This window comes from Heptranchias perlo, chromosome X (genome assembly GCF_035084215.1).
Source record: "Heptranchias perlo isolate sHepPer1 chromosome X, sHepPer1.hap1, whole genome shotgun sequence".
NCBI lineage: Eukaryota > Metazoa > Chordata > Chondrichthyes > Hexanchiformes > Hexanchidae > Heptranchias > Heptranchias perlo.
Genome location: NC_090370.1, coordinates 22,909,173 through 22,922,447, shown reverse-complemented (window position 1 = coordinate 22,922,447; position 13,275 = coordinate 22,909,173). Strand labels below are relative to the sequence as shown.

The 13,275-nt window shown below is 45.4% G+C and overlaps 1 protein-coding gene across 1 annotated transcript; it reads left to right on the top strand.

The window, feature by feature from the left end:
- Positions 1-10,635: 10,635 nt before the first annotated feature.
- On the top strand, positions 10,636-12,695 carry LOC137306968 (beta-1,3-galactosyltransferase 5-like). Its single transcript, XM_067976338.1, has one exon. It carries the CDS (start codon positions 10,636-10,638, stop codon positions 11,572-11,574), a length of 939 nt encoding a protein of 312 aa, XP_067832439.1. The 3' UTR covers positions 11,575-12,695.
- The last annotated feature ends 580 nt before the right edge of the window (positions 12,696-13,275 follow it).

The following is a 13,275-nucleotide window of genomic DNA, read 5'->3' as shown; positions in this document are numbered from 1 at the left end:
ACGCACACCCACTAGGTTTTCTGACGACACTCCCAGAGTGGTCCCACAATAGAAAGGATATTATATTACCCGGAAAAGAGAGACGCTGCTGGCCAGGCAATTCTCCCTCTTACTCCCAACGTCGTCTCCACCTCCTCGACGCAGTCTTTACGTCCCGGACGCAAGGTTCCCACTTCCACGAGGGTTAGTTTCCAGAGTCTCCCAGAGCCTCCTTCACAAACAAAGACACACCAACACACACACACACACACACACACACACACACTCACTCTCTCTCTCTCTCTCTCTCTTGCTCACAAACAAACAAAGACACACACTGACTCCAAGCCAGCAACTCCTCAGTTTTTATTCCCCAAGACTGTCTTTTCGAACGATGCTGTCTTCTCCGGTTGGCTCAGAGTTGCTGGAGTGACCGATGTCATCCCCTGATTGGCTCTGTTCCAAGAGCTCAGGTAGCACACCGTTTCTTTGTCTCTGTAAGAAGCGGAACGAATTCAAACCGGTTCTGGCCAGTTCAGACCAGTGACTGAACTCCAGGTCACCTCAGTTCAAAAGGTCATTGTCTTTGTTAGCACTTTGAATCCAGCTCAGCAGTCTTCTGCAGCCTCTGGCCAACAGGTGGATAGAGGGAAACTATTTCCGCTGGTTGGGGATTTTAGGAGTAGGGGGCACAGTCTAAAAATTAGAGCCAGACCTTTCAGGAGCGAGATTAGAAAGCATTTCTGCACACAAAGGGTTGTGGAAGTTTGGAACTCTCTTCCGCAAACGGCAATTGATACTAGCTCAATTGCTGAATTTAAATGTGAGATTGATAGCTTTTTGGCAACCAAAGGTATTAAGGGATATGGGCCAAAGGCAGGTATATGGAGTTAGATCACAGATCAGCCATGATCTTATCAAATGGCAGGCAGGAGGGGCTGAATGGCCGACTCCTGTTCCTATGTTCCTATGTACCAACAGGCAGGTGGCCCCATCACTAAATTTACATTAAAAAGTAACTAATGAAATTACCAATAGGTAGGTAAGTCCATCACTAATCTTTATATGTAAAGTAGCGACTGAAATTACCAACAGGCAGGAGGGTCCATCACTAATCCTTACATTCAAAAGTAACTGCTGAAATGACCAAACAGGTAGGAGGGGTCATCACTACTCTTTATATAAAAAAGTTACAACTCAAATTACCAACAGGGAAGAAGGTTCATCACTAATCTTTATAAAAAAAGAAGCTACTGAAATTACCAACAGGTAGGGGAGTCCATTACTAATCCTTATATAAAAAGTAACTCCTGAAATTACCAAATGGGAGGAGGGTCCCTCACTAAACTTTATATAATGAGTAACAGCTCAAATTACCACCAGGTCAGAGTGTCCATTACCAATCTTTACAAAAAAGTAAATCCTGAAATTACCAACAGGTAGAAGGATCCATCACTAACCTTAACATAAAAAAGTAACGACTGAAATTACCAACAAGCAGGAGGTCCCATCCCTTATCCTCACCTAAAAAATAACTACTGAAACTACCACCAGGTGGCAGTGTCCAACACAAATTTTTACATTAAAGGTAACTGCTGAAATTACCATCAGGTTGAATTGTCCATCACTAATCTTTATATCAAAAGTAACTACTGAAATCACCACCAGGTAGTAGGGTCCATCACTATTTTTTATTTAAAAAAATAAATTACTGAAATTACCAACAGGGAGGAGGGTCCATCACTAATCTTTATATAAAAAGTAACTGCTAAAATAACCAACAGGCAGGAGGGTCAATCACAAATCTTGAGATAAAAAGCAACGACTGAATTTACAACAGGTAGGAAGGTCCATCACTAATCTTTTTAAATAAAGTAAGTACTGGAATTACCAACCGCTAGTCGGGTCCATCACTAATCTTTGTAAAAGAAAAAAATTCTGAAATTACCAACAGAGAAGAGGGTCCATCACTTATCATGATATAAAAAGTAACCATTGAAATTACTACCAGGTAGGAGGGTCCATCACTAATCTTTATAAAAAAAAGTAACTACTGAAATTACCAACAGTTATGAGGGTCCCATTATTAATCTCGATATAAAAAGAAACTATTGAAATTACAACCATGTAGGAGGGTCCATCACTTATCTTTATAAAAAAATAAACCACTGAAATTACCAACAGGTAGGAGTGTCCATCACTAATCTTTATAAAAAAAAGTAACCACTGAAATTACCAACAGTTATGAGGGTCCCATCATTAATCTCGATATAAAAAGAAACTATTGAAATTACAACCAGGTAGGAGGGTCCATCACTAATCTTTATACAAAAAATAAACTACTGATATTACCAACAGATAGGAGGGCCCATCACTAATCTTTATGTAAGAAGTAACTAGTGAAATCACCAACAGGCAGGAGGATCCATAACTAATCTTTATATAAAAAGAAACTACTGAAATTACAACAGGTAGGAAGTTCCATCACTAATCTTTATAAAAAAAAGAAACTGCTGAAATTACCAACAGGCAGGGGGACCCATCACTAATTTTATATACAAAATAACTATTGAAATTGTCAACAGGGATGAAGGTCCGTCAGTAATCTTTATACGAAAAGTAACAACTCAAATTACCAACAGGGAGGAGTGTCCATCACTAATCTTTATATAATAAGTAACGAATGAAATTACCAACAGGTAGGAGGGTCCATCACTAATCTCCTTGAAAGTGGAGTCACAGGTGGATAGGGTGGTGAAGAAGGCATTCAGCATGCTTGGTTTCATTGGTCAGGACATTGAATACAGGAGTTGGGATGTCTTGTTGAAGTTGTACAGGGCATTAGTTAGGCCACACTTGGAATACTGTGTACAGTTCTGGTCACCCTATTATAGAAAGGATATTATTAAACTAGAAAGAGTGCAGAAAAGATTTACTAGGATGCTACCGGGACTTGATGGTTTGACTTATAGGGAGAGGTTGGATAGACTGAGACTTTTTTCGCGGGAGAGTAGGAGGTTCATGGGTGATCTTATAGAAGTCTATAAAATAATGAGGGGCATAGATAAGGTATATAGTCAAAATCTTTTCCCAAAGGTAGGGGAGTCTATAACGAGGGGGCATAGATTTAAGATGAGAGGGGAGAGATACAAAAGGGTCCAGAGGGGCAATTTTTTCACTCAAAGGGTGGTGAGTGTCTGGAACGAGCTGCCAGAGGCAGTAGTAGAGGCGGGTAAAATTTTGTCTTTTAAAAAGCATTTGGACAGTTACATGGGTAAGATGGGTATAGAGGGATATGGGCCAAGTGCAGGCAATTGGACTAGCTTAGTGGTATAAACTGGGTGACATGGACATGTTGGGCCGAAGGGCCTGTTTCCATGTTGTAAACTTCTATGATTCTATTCTATAAAAAGTAAATACTGAAATTACCACCAGGCAGAGAGGGACAGAGAGAGCGAGAGAGGCAAGTGGAGAAAAAGAGAGGGAGAGATAGGTACGGAGATAGAGGGAGAGTTACAGGGAGAAAGAGGCAGAAACAAAGGGAAAGACAGGGAGATAGAGGGAGAGAGAACGAGACAGAGCGATATAGCGAGAGAGAGAGAGGCAAAGAGAGTGACAGGAAGAAGGAGAGGCAGAGAGGGACAGCAAGAGGCAGAGAGTCTGAAAGGCAGAGACAGAGAGCAATCGAGAGAGAGCAACAGAGAGAGACAAGTAGTGGGGCAGAGAGATAGAGGCAGAGAGAGAGCCAGAGAGAGAGAGAGAAGGGGAGAGGGTGGCATAGAGAGAGAAAGGCAGAGAGAGACAATGTGTGGGGAAATTGCTGGAGTCTATAATTAAGGATAGGTTGACTGAACACCTCGAGAATTTTCAGTTAATCAGGGAGAGCCAGCATGGATTTGTGAAAGGTAGGTCGTGCCTGACAAACCTGATTGAATTTTTTGAAGAATTGACCAAAGTAGTGGACAGGGGAATGTCAATGGATGTTATTTATATGGACTTCTAGAAGGCATTTCATAAGGTCCCACATAAGAGACTGTTAGCTAAGATGGAAGCTCATGGAATCGACGGAAAAGTACGGACTTGGTTAGGAAATTAGCTGAGCGAAAGGCGACAGAGAGTACGGATAATGGGAAGGTACTCACATTGGCAGGATGTGACTAGTGGAGTCCGACAGGGATCTGTCTTGAGGCTTCAATTATTCACAATATTTATTAACGACTTAGATGAAGGCATAGAAAGTCTCATATCTAATTTTGCCGATGACACAAAGATTGGTGGCATTGTAAGCAGTGTAGATGAAAACATAAAATTATGAAGGAATATTGATAGATTAGGTGAATGGGCAAAATTGTGGCAAATGGAATTCAATGTGGACAAATGTGAGGTCATCCACTTTGGATCAAAAAAGGACAGAACAGGGTACTTTCTAAATGGTAAAAAGTTAAAAACTGTGGATGTCCAAAGGCACTTAGTGGTTCAGGTACATAGATCATTGAAGTGTCATGAACAGGTGCAGAAAATAATCAATAAGGCTAATGGAATGCTGGCCTTTATATCTAGAGGATTAGAGTACAAGGGGGCAGAAGTTATGCTGCAGCTATAAAAAGCACTGGTTAGACCGCACCTGGAGTACTGTGAGCAGTTCTGGGCACCGCATCTTCGGAAGGACATATTGGCCATGGAGGGAGTGCAGTGTCGGTTTGCTAGAATGATACCCGGACTTCAAGGGTTAAGTTACGAGGAGCGATTACACAAATTGGGGTTGTATTCTTTAGAGTTTAGAAGGTTAAGGGGTGATCTGATCGAAGTTTATAAGATATTAAGGGGAACGGATAGGGTGGATAGAGAGAAACTATTTCCACTGGTTGGGGATTCTAGGAGTAGGGGGCACAGTCTAAAAATTAGAGCCAGACCTTTCAGGAGCGAGATTATAAAACATTTCTACACACAAAGGGTGGTAGAAGTTTGGAACTCTCTTCCGCAAATGGCAATTGATACTAGCTCAATTGCTAAATTTAAATGTGAGTTCGATAGCTTTTTGGCAACCAAAGGTATTAAGCGATATGGGCCAAAGGCGGGTATATGGAGTTAGATCACAGATCAGCCGTGATCTTATCAAATGGCGGAGCAGGCACGAGGGGCTGAATGGCCTACTCCTGTTCCTATGTTCCTATATGTTAGGGAACACATCTGTAATGATCAACAGAAACAAAAAGTGAGAGTGGTAGAGAGGAAGACACCGAGCTGGAGACAGAAATCGAGGGATAGGGTGAGAGAGACCGGGGGAGTGACAAAGAGCGAGAGACAGAGAGCGAGAGACAGAGAGAGAAACAAAGAGTCAGAAAGAGCCTGCGGCGTACAGAGAGAGGGGCAGCAAGATATAGAGAGCCAGACAGAGAGTCAACGAGACAGAGAGACAGAGGAATATGGAGACAGAAAGGCAGCGCGAGGCATAAAGACAAAGAAACAGAGAGCTAGAGGCAGAGAGAGAGAGAGAGAGAGCGAGAGAGAGAGACAGAGAGACGCACAGAGACATGTAGAGGGACAGAGAAAGACAGGGAGAAGAGAGGCAGAAAGAAACAGAGAGGCAGAGAGAAACAGAGAAACACGGAGTAGCAGGAATGCAGAGAGGGACAGAGCGAGAGAGACAGAGAGAGAGGAAGAGAGGGAGAGATAGATACGCAGAGAGCGAGATGGAGAATGACAGGGAGAAAAAGACAGAGAGAGGGGGAGAGAAAGGAAGATAGAGGGAGAGGAAGAGCTGGCGATAGAGAGAGAGAGAAGGGCAAAGAGAGAGACAGAGAGGCGGAGGGAAACAGGGAGCGACAAAGAGGCAGAAAGAGGCAGAGAGAGAGAAATCGAGTGAGAGGCAGAGAGAGAGAAACAGGTAGTGAGACAGTGAGAGAGAGAGAACGAGCCAGATAAAATGAGAGTCAGAGAGAGAGAAAGAGAAGGAAAGAGGGAGACACCGAGAGAGAAAGACAGAGAGAGACACTGTGTACTGGGCAGTTCTGGATTTAATTTTAGGAAATGAGGCTGGGCATCTGGAAGGAGTATCAGTGGTAGTGATCATAGTTCAGTTAGTTTTTGCAGAGTTATGGGAAAGGACAAAGATAGACCAGGAATAAAAGTTCTCAATTGGGGAAAGGCCAATTTTACTAAGCCAAGAAATGATTGAGCAAAAGTGGACTGGAAGCAGCTATTTTGGGTAAATCATTGTCGGAGCAGTGGGAGGCATTCAAGGGGTGCAAGGTAAACACGTTCCCACAAAGAAAAAGGGTGGGGCTGCCAAATCTAGAGCCACCTCGATGTCAAGGAGCATACAAGGTAAGACAGAAAGGGAAAGATTATGTCAGACACCGAGAACTATATACCACAGAAAGTCGAGAGGCGTATAAAAAGTGCAGGGCTGAAATTAAAAAGGAAATTAGGAAAGCAAAGAGGGCATGAAAAAATATTGTCAAGTAAAATCAAGGAAAACCCAAAGATGTTCTATAAATACATTAAGAGCAAGAGGATAACTAAGGAGAGTGGGGCCTATTCGACACCGAAAAGGTAACCTATCTGTGGAGGCGGAAGATGTGTCTAAGGTTCTTAATGAATACTTTGCGTCTGTCTTCTCAAAGGAGGGGGTCGATGCAGGCATTTCAGTTAAGGAGGAGGAGTGTGAAATATTGGATGGGATAAGCTTAGTGAGAGAGGAAGTATTAAGGGGATTAACATCTTTGAATGTAGATAAATCACCAGGGCCAGATAAAATGGGTCACAGGCTGTTAAAAGAATCAAGGGAGGAAATAGCGGATGCTCTGACCACCATTTACCAATCCTCACTGGATACAGGCATGTGCCAGAGGATAGGAGGACTGCTAACATTGTACCATTGTTTAAAAATGGAGCGAGGGGTAGACCGAGTAATTATAGGTCAGTCATTCTAACCTCGATGGTGGGCAAATTATTTGAACAATCTGAGCGACAGGATAAACCGTCACTTGGAAAGGCACGGAATAATCAAGGACAGTCAGCAGGGATTTGTTAAGGGAAGGTCGTGTCTGACAAACTTGATTGAATTTTTTGAGGAGGTAACAAAGAGGTTCGATGGGGGTAGTGCATATGATGTAGTCTACATGGATTTTAGCAAGGCTTTTGACAAGGTCCCGCATGGCAGACTGGTCAAAAAAGTACAATCCCATGGGATCCAAGGGAGAGTGGCAAGTTGGATCCAAAATTGGCTCAGTGGCAGGAAGCAAAGGGTAATGGTCGATGGGTGTTTTTTGACTGGAAGGCTGTTTCCTGTGGGGTTCCGCAGGGCTTAGTAGTGGGCCCCTTGCTTTTTGTGATGTATATTAATGGTTTGGACTTAAATGTAGGGGCATGATTAAGAAGTTTGCAGATGATACAAAAATCGGCCGTGTGGTTGATAGTGAGGAGGAAAGCTGTGGACTGCAGGAAGATATTAATGGACCGCTCAGGCGGGCAAAAAAGTGGAAAGTGGATGGGGGAGAGACGGATTGGTGAGAGACGGATGGGGAGAGACGGATGGGGGATAGATAGACGGGGAGATGTGGATGGGAAGCGATGGGTGGGAGAGATTAATTGGAGAGATGGATGGAGTTGAGACAGGTGTGGATGAGATGTTTGGGGGGAGAGACAGATGGGGGTGAGATGGATGTGGAGAGGAGGATGGGGAGTGGCAAATGGAGAGAGACGGATGGTAAGAGACGGATGGGGATAGATGGATGAGGAGAGACAGATGGGGAGAGATGGATGGGGAAGGATGGATGCGAAAGACGGATAGAGACAGATGGGGGAGAGATGGATGGTGGAGAGATGGATGGTGGAGAGATGGATGGTGGAGAGATGGATGGTGGAGAGATGGATGGTGGAGAGATGGATGGTGGAGAGATGGATGGTGGAGAGATGGATGGGGAGAGATGGGTGAGGAGAGGTGGATGGGGAGAGGCGGTTGAGTGAGAGATGGATGGGGAGAGACAGATGGAGAGAGACGTAGGGGGAGAGACGGATGGGGAGAGACGGATGGGGAGAGACGGATGGGGAGAGAGGAATGGGAGAGACGGATGAGGGAGAGACTTATTGGAAAAGAAAGATGGGGAAAGATGGATGGAGTGATGCGGATGGATGTTTGACGGATGGGGAGAAACGGATTGAGAGAGACGGATGGGGGAGAGCCAGATGGAGAGAGATGGATGGGGGAGAGATGGGTGGGGGTAGACGGGTGGGGGTAGACGGGTGGGGGTAGACGGATGGGGGTAGACGGATGGGGAGAGGCAGATGGGGAGAGGCGGATGGGGAGAGACGGATGGGGAAAGACGGATGGGGAAAGACGGATGGTGGTGGGATCGATGGGGGAGAGGTGGATGGGGATTGGCCGATGGGGAGAGACCGATGGGGAGAGACCGATGGGGAGAGACCGATGGGGAGAGATGGATGGGGAGAGATGGATTGTGGTGAGATCGATGGGGGAGATGCGGATGGGGAGAGATGGATGAGGAGAGATAGATGGGGGAGATGTGGATGGGGAGAGATGGATTGGGGTGAGACGGATTGTGGTGAGATGGATGGGGAGGGACGGATGGAGAGAGACAGATGGGGAGACCATAAGACCAGAAGAGATAGGAATAGGAGCAGGCCATTCGGTCCCTCGAGCCTGCTCCACCATTTAGTGAGATCATGGCTGATCTGATTTTTAACTCACCTCCACTTTCCCGCCCTTTCCCCATATCCTTTGACTCTTTTGCTGATCAAAACTTTGTTCTAACTCAGCCTTGAATGTGTTCAATGACTCAGCCTCCACAGTTTTTATGGGTAAAGAATTCCAAAGATTGAAGACCCTCTGGGAGAAGAAATTCCACTTCATTTCCATCTTAAACGGGCGACCCCTTATTCTGAGACTTTGCCCCCTAGTTTTAGATCCCCCCATGAGGGGTAACATCCTCTCAGCATCTACCCTATCGAGTCCCCTCAGAATCTTGTATGTTTCAATAAGATATTTTCTCATTCTTCTAAACTCCAATGCGTGTAGACCCAACGTATTCAATCTTTCCTCATAAGACAACCCTTCCATACCCGGAATCAACCGAGTGAACCTTCTCTGAACTGCTTCCAATGCAAGTATGTCCTACCTTAAACAAGGGCACCAGAACTGTACGCAATACTCCAGGTGTGGTCTCACCAGCACCCTGTACAGTTGTAGCATGACTTCCCTGCTTTTATACTCCATCCCCCTAGAAATAAAGGCCAATATTCCGTTTGCCTTCTGGATTACCTGCTGCAACTGTATGTTGACTTTTTGTGTTTCATCTACGAGGACACCCTGATCCCTCTGTAAAATGTAGTATTTTTGCATTCCAATAATGTTTTGCTTTTTTATTTTTCCTCCCAAAGTGGATGACTTCACATTTTCCCACATTATATTCCATCTGCCAATTTTTTGCCCATTTGCTTAACCTGTCAATATCCCTTTGCAGACACTTTGTGACCTCATCGAAACTTGCTTTTCCACCTATCTTCGTATCATCAGCAAATGTTCCCACAAAACACTCTGTTCCTTCATCCAAGTCATTTATATATATTGTAAATAGTTGAGGCCATAGCACTGATCCCTGCGGTACCCCACATGTTACAGATTGCCATTTTGAAAATGACCCTTTTTCACGACTCTTTGATTTCTGTTATTTAGCCAAACCTCTACCCATGCCAATATATTACCCCCAACACGAAAAGCTCTCATCTTGTGCAGAGTGACGGATGGGGGACAGTTGGATGGGTGACAGACGGATGGGCTAGAGGCAGATGTGGTGAGAGGGTACAGAGGAGATTGACGAGAATGGAACCAGTGATGAGGGACTCCAGTTACGTGGAGAGACTGGAGAAGCTGGGGTTGTTCTCCTTCGAGCAGAGAAGGCGAAGTGAATATTTAATGGAGATGTACAAAATATGAAGGGTTTTGTTAGAGTAAATGTTGAGCTGACAGCGCGGGGAACACAGAGCAGGTAGGATTCAGGCTGCAGGCCATTCTGTATTTTCAGGGATCACCCGCCCTGTTCTCAAAATTTTGTGACCTTGCATTTCTGAGCTTTCAATCGCAAACATGATACCAGGATGTAAATGCAAGATTCACAGCGCAAGATCGAAGCTGGACTGGAAGAGTTTTGGGGGAAGTGACATAAAACACGAATTGTGGGCTTTACTCTGTACCTGTGCTGTCCCTGCCCTGGGAGTGTTTGATGGGACAGTGTGGAGGGAGCTTTCCTCTGTACCTGTGCTGTACCTGCCCTAGCAGTGTTTGATGGGACAGTGCAGAGGGAGCTTTACTCTGTATCTAACCTGTGCTGTACCTGCCCTGGGAGTGTTTGATGGGACAGTGTAGAGGGAGCTTTATTCTTTATCTGACCCGTGCTGTACCTTCCCTGGGAGTGTTTGATGGGACAGTGTAGAGGGAGCTTTATTCTTTATCTGACCCGTGCTGTACCTGTCCTGGGAGGGTTTGATGGGACTGTGTAGAGGGAGCTTTACTCTGTATCGCCCTTAGTTTTATTTGCTTTATTTTCCTCAACTACATTCTTGTTTGAATTCAGTAGTTTTCCTGATCAATTGTGTACATTGGCCATTCATATTTTGATGCCCTTTTTTTTGCAGATGACTCCCAGGAAGGTAAGATACCTCCTGTTCCTGCTCTGCTCTCTATCTGCTCTACTCATTCTGGTTTACAGTTTGATAATTGGAGTATATCTTTCCCAACGTTTCATTCGGAAGGATGCACAATTCACCTCAGGCCAACGCAATGGTTTCCTGGCGATTCCTGACTCCCGGTGCCACACCGACCCTCCATTTTTGTGCATACTGGTGACCACGAGACATGAGCAGCTGGAGGAACGGGCTGCCATCCGGGAGACCTGGGGCAAAGACAGACGGATTGGGGAGAGACGGATTTGCACATATTTCCTCCTGGGTTACGATGGAGCCCACCAGTCAGATATCGAGAGAGAAAATCAACTCAACAAGGATATAATTCAGAGCAATTTCACCGACACCTATTACAACCTGACGCTCAAAGTGTTAATGGGGATGGAATGGATTCATCGATTCTGCTCTTCAGCGGTTTTCGTCATGAAGACAGACTCAGATATGTTTGTGAACACCAATTACCTGACCCAGCTCCTGTCGGCGAAGGATATGCACAATTTCTTCAGTGGAGTTGTCTTCTCTAATTGGGGCCCAATAAGGGATAAAAATAGCAAATTTTACGTTAGTGAGGAGGAATATCCTGATCCAAAGTATCCGCCATTTTGCTCTGGGACCGGTTATGTCTTTTCTGGTGACTTGGCGGGAGCGATCTGGAACATTTCGAGGGATGTTCCATTCCTCAAACTGGAAGATGTCTTCGTTGGGTTGTGTCTGGCCAAACTTCAAGTCTCCCCGGTCAGCATGACTTCCAGGGAAGTCTTCTCCACTGGCAAGGTTCAATTTTCAGTGTGCAGATTTCGGAGCATAGTGACCTCACACTGGGTTAGACCTTTTGAGAACCGTCTCTATTGGAAGGAACTGGAAGAGTCAACAGGTGAAGGATGTTCTTAGAATCATCGAGTCATGGAAGCATACAGCACAGAAGGAGGCCAATCGGTCCATCTTGCCAGTACCTGGAATTAATGTGATAATGTGGATCATTTCGCTCGGGTGTTCGAGCTGCTGGTCTGTCACCATCAGTGGCACAGAGATAGTGGGACGAGTTGTCCTGTGCCATCATTAAGCGGCCCAGCACCTCCAGCCGACTGCTAGTGCCATTCTCGGAAACATGGTGAGCTATGGTATCACGAATACCCTAGTCTAGGAGTCTATTTACGCCCTTTTATTTAAGACTCAGTAAACCATTACTCACTCTAAATCTCATTCTCCCAATACCTTTGTCTATTGCTGGATTTCCCTTACTCCATCTCTCCCTTTCTCTGCTCCTCTTACCATTCAGACTCCCTGTGCCTCTGTGCTCCTCGCCCCAAGCACAGACTCTCTCTATCTCTATCAGTGCTCCTCTCACCACTCACAGACTCCGTGTGTCTTTCTGCTGCTCTCACCATTCACAAATTCACTATGTCTCTTTGCTCCTCTCACCATTCACAGACACCCTGGTTCTCTCTGCTCCTCTCACCATTCAGACTCCCTGTGTTTTTCTCCTTCACCCACCAGTCACAGACTCCCCGTGTCTCTCTCCTCCTCTCAACAATCACAGACTCCCTGTATCTCTCTGAACCTCCCCGAACTCGCATATTCCCTGTGTCTCTCTGCTCCTCTCACCACTAACACACTCCCTGTGTCTCTCTGCTCCTCTCAGCACTCACAGAAAGCTCTTCTTTCCCTCTCAACTTCCACTTCCTTTGTTTTCGTTTTAATGTTCTCTCTCAGTCTGTGCCTCTTCCTTTCTCTCCTGACCTGTACAGATATTAAATAAATGTGTCCTTTTAGCCGACATAATTATGGGGTAGCTCTTCAAACTGAGGTTTCATGCTCACCCTGTAACACGGCCACAGAATCTGTAAGATTCCTGATTATGAGACGGTCATCGCGTGTTAGTCGTGGGGATAATATCGCCGCAGTTATTGAAAGGAATTTAACCCTTCCTTTTCTGAGGTCTCCGTCCGCTGGAGCGGTTCTGCCTGATAATGGGTTGTTCTTATCAAATAAAGACTGTCCGTTTTACCCAAGCGTATCCAGTGATCCATCAAGCTCACGGTTAACGAACACAGCAACAGCAAAAGAGCTCAGGTTTGATGATCATTTAAACAGTTCGAAATTACAGTGAGAATATGGCAGGGTGATTTCACTCACAGGACCAGAGGGGCAGGTGGACTCCAACCATCTCCCGAGGCTTGAAATTACAGTGAGAATATGGCAGGGTGATTTCACTCACAGGGCCAGAGGGGCAGGTGTACTCCAACCATCTACCGAGGCTTGCATCCTGTAACTCAGCACAGGCCGGGGATAGTACCTGGGCCCTTCCTGAACTGTGCCAGGCTCAGTACAACCCTGGATGAGATCAACATCAGCACAGGTCGGGGATGGTATCTCGGGCCTTCATAAATTGTTTGCTGCTCAGTACTGCACTGGACTCACATCTAGCAGCTCAGCGCAGCTCGGGTAGAGAAGCTGAGGTCAATCTGCTCTATTTACCTTTGTACGGTTTTTCTTTCAAGCATGTTAAAAGTTTCCCCTATTTCCCATCGGATTGTTAATGTAATCTCGGGCACTTTGCGCAGGGCGCACCAATCTTCCTTTTTTAAATGC

Excerpts from the sequence above, each read along its gene's own strand:
- LOC137306968 (XM_067976338.1), top strand. The coding sequence starts at position 10,636 with ATGACTCCCAGGAAGGTAAGATACCTCCTGTTCCTGCTCTGCTCTCTA.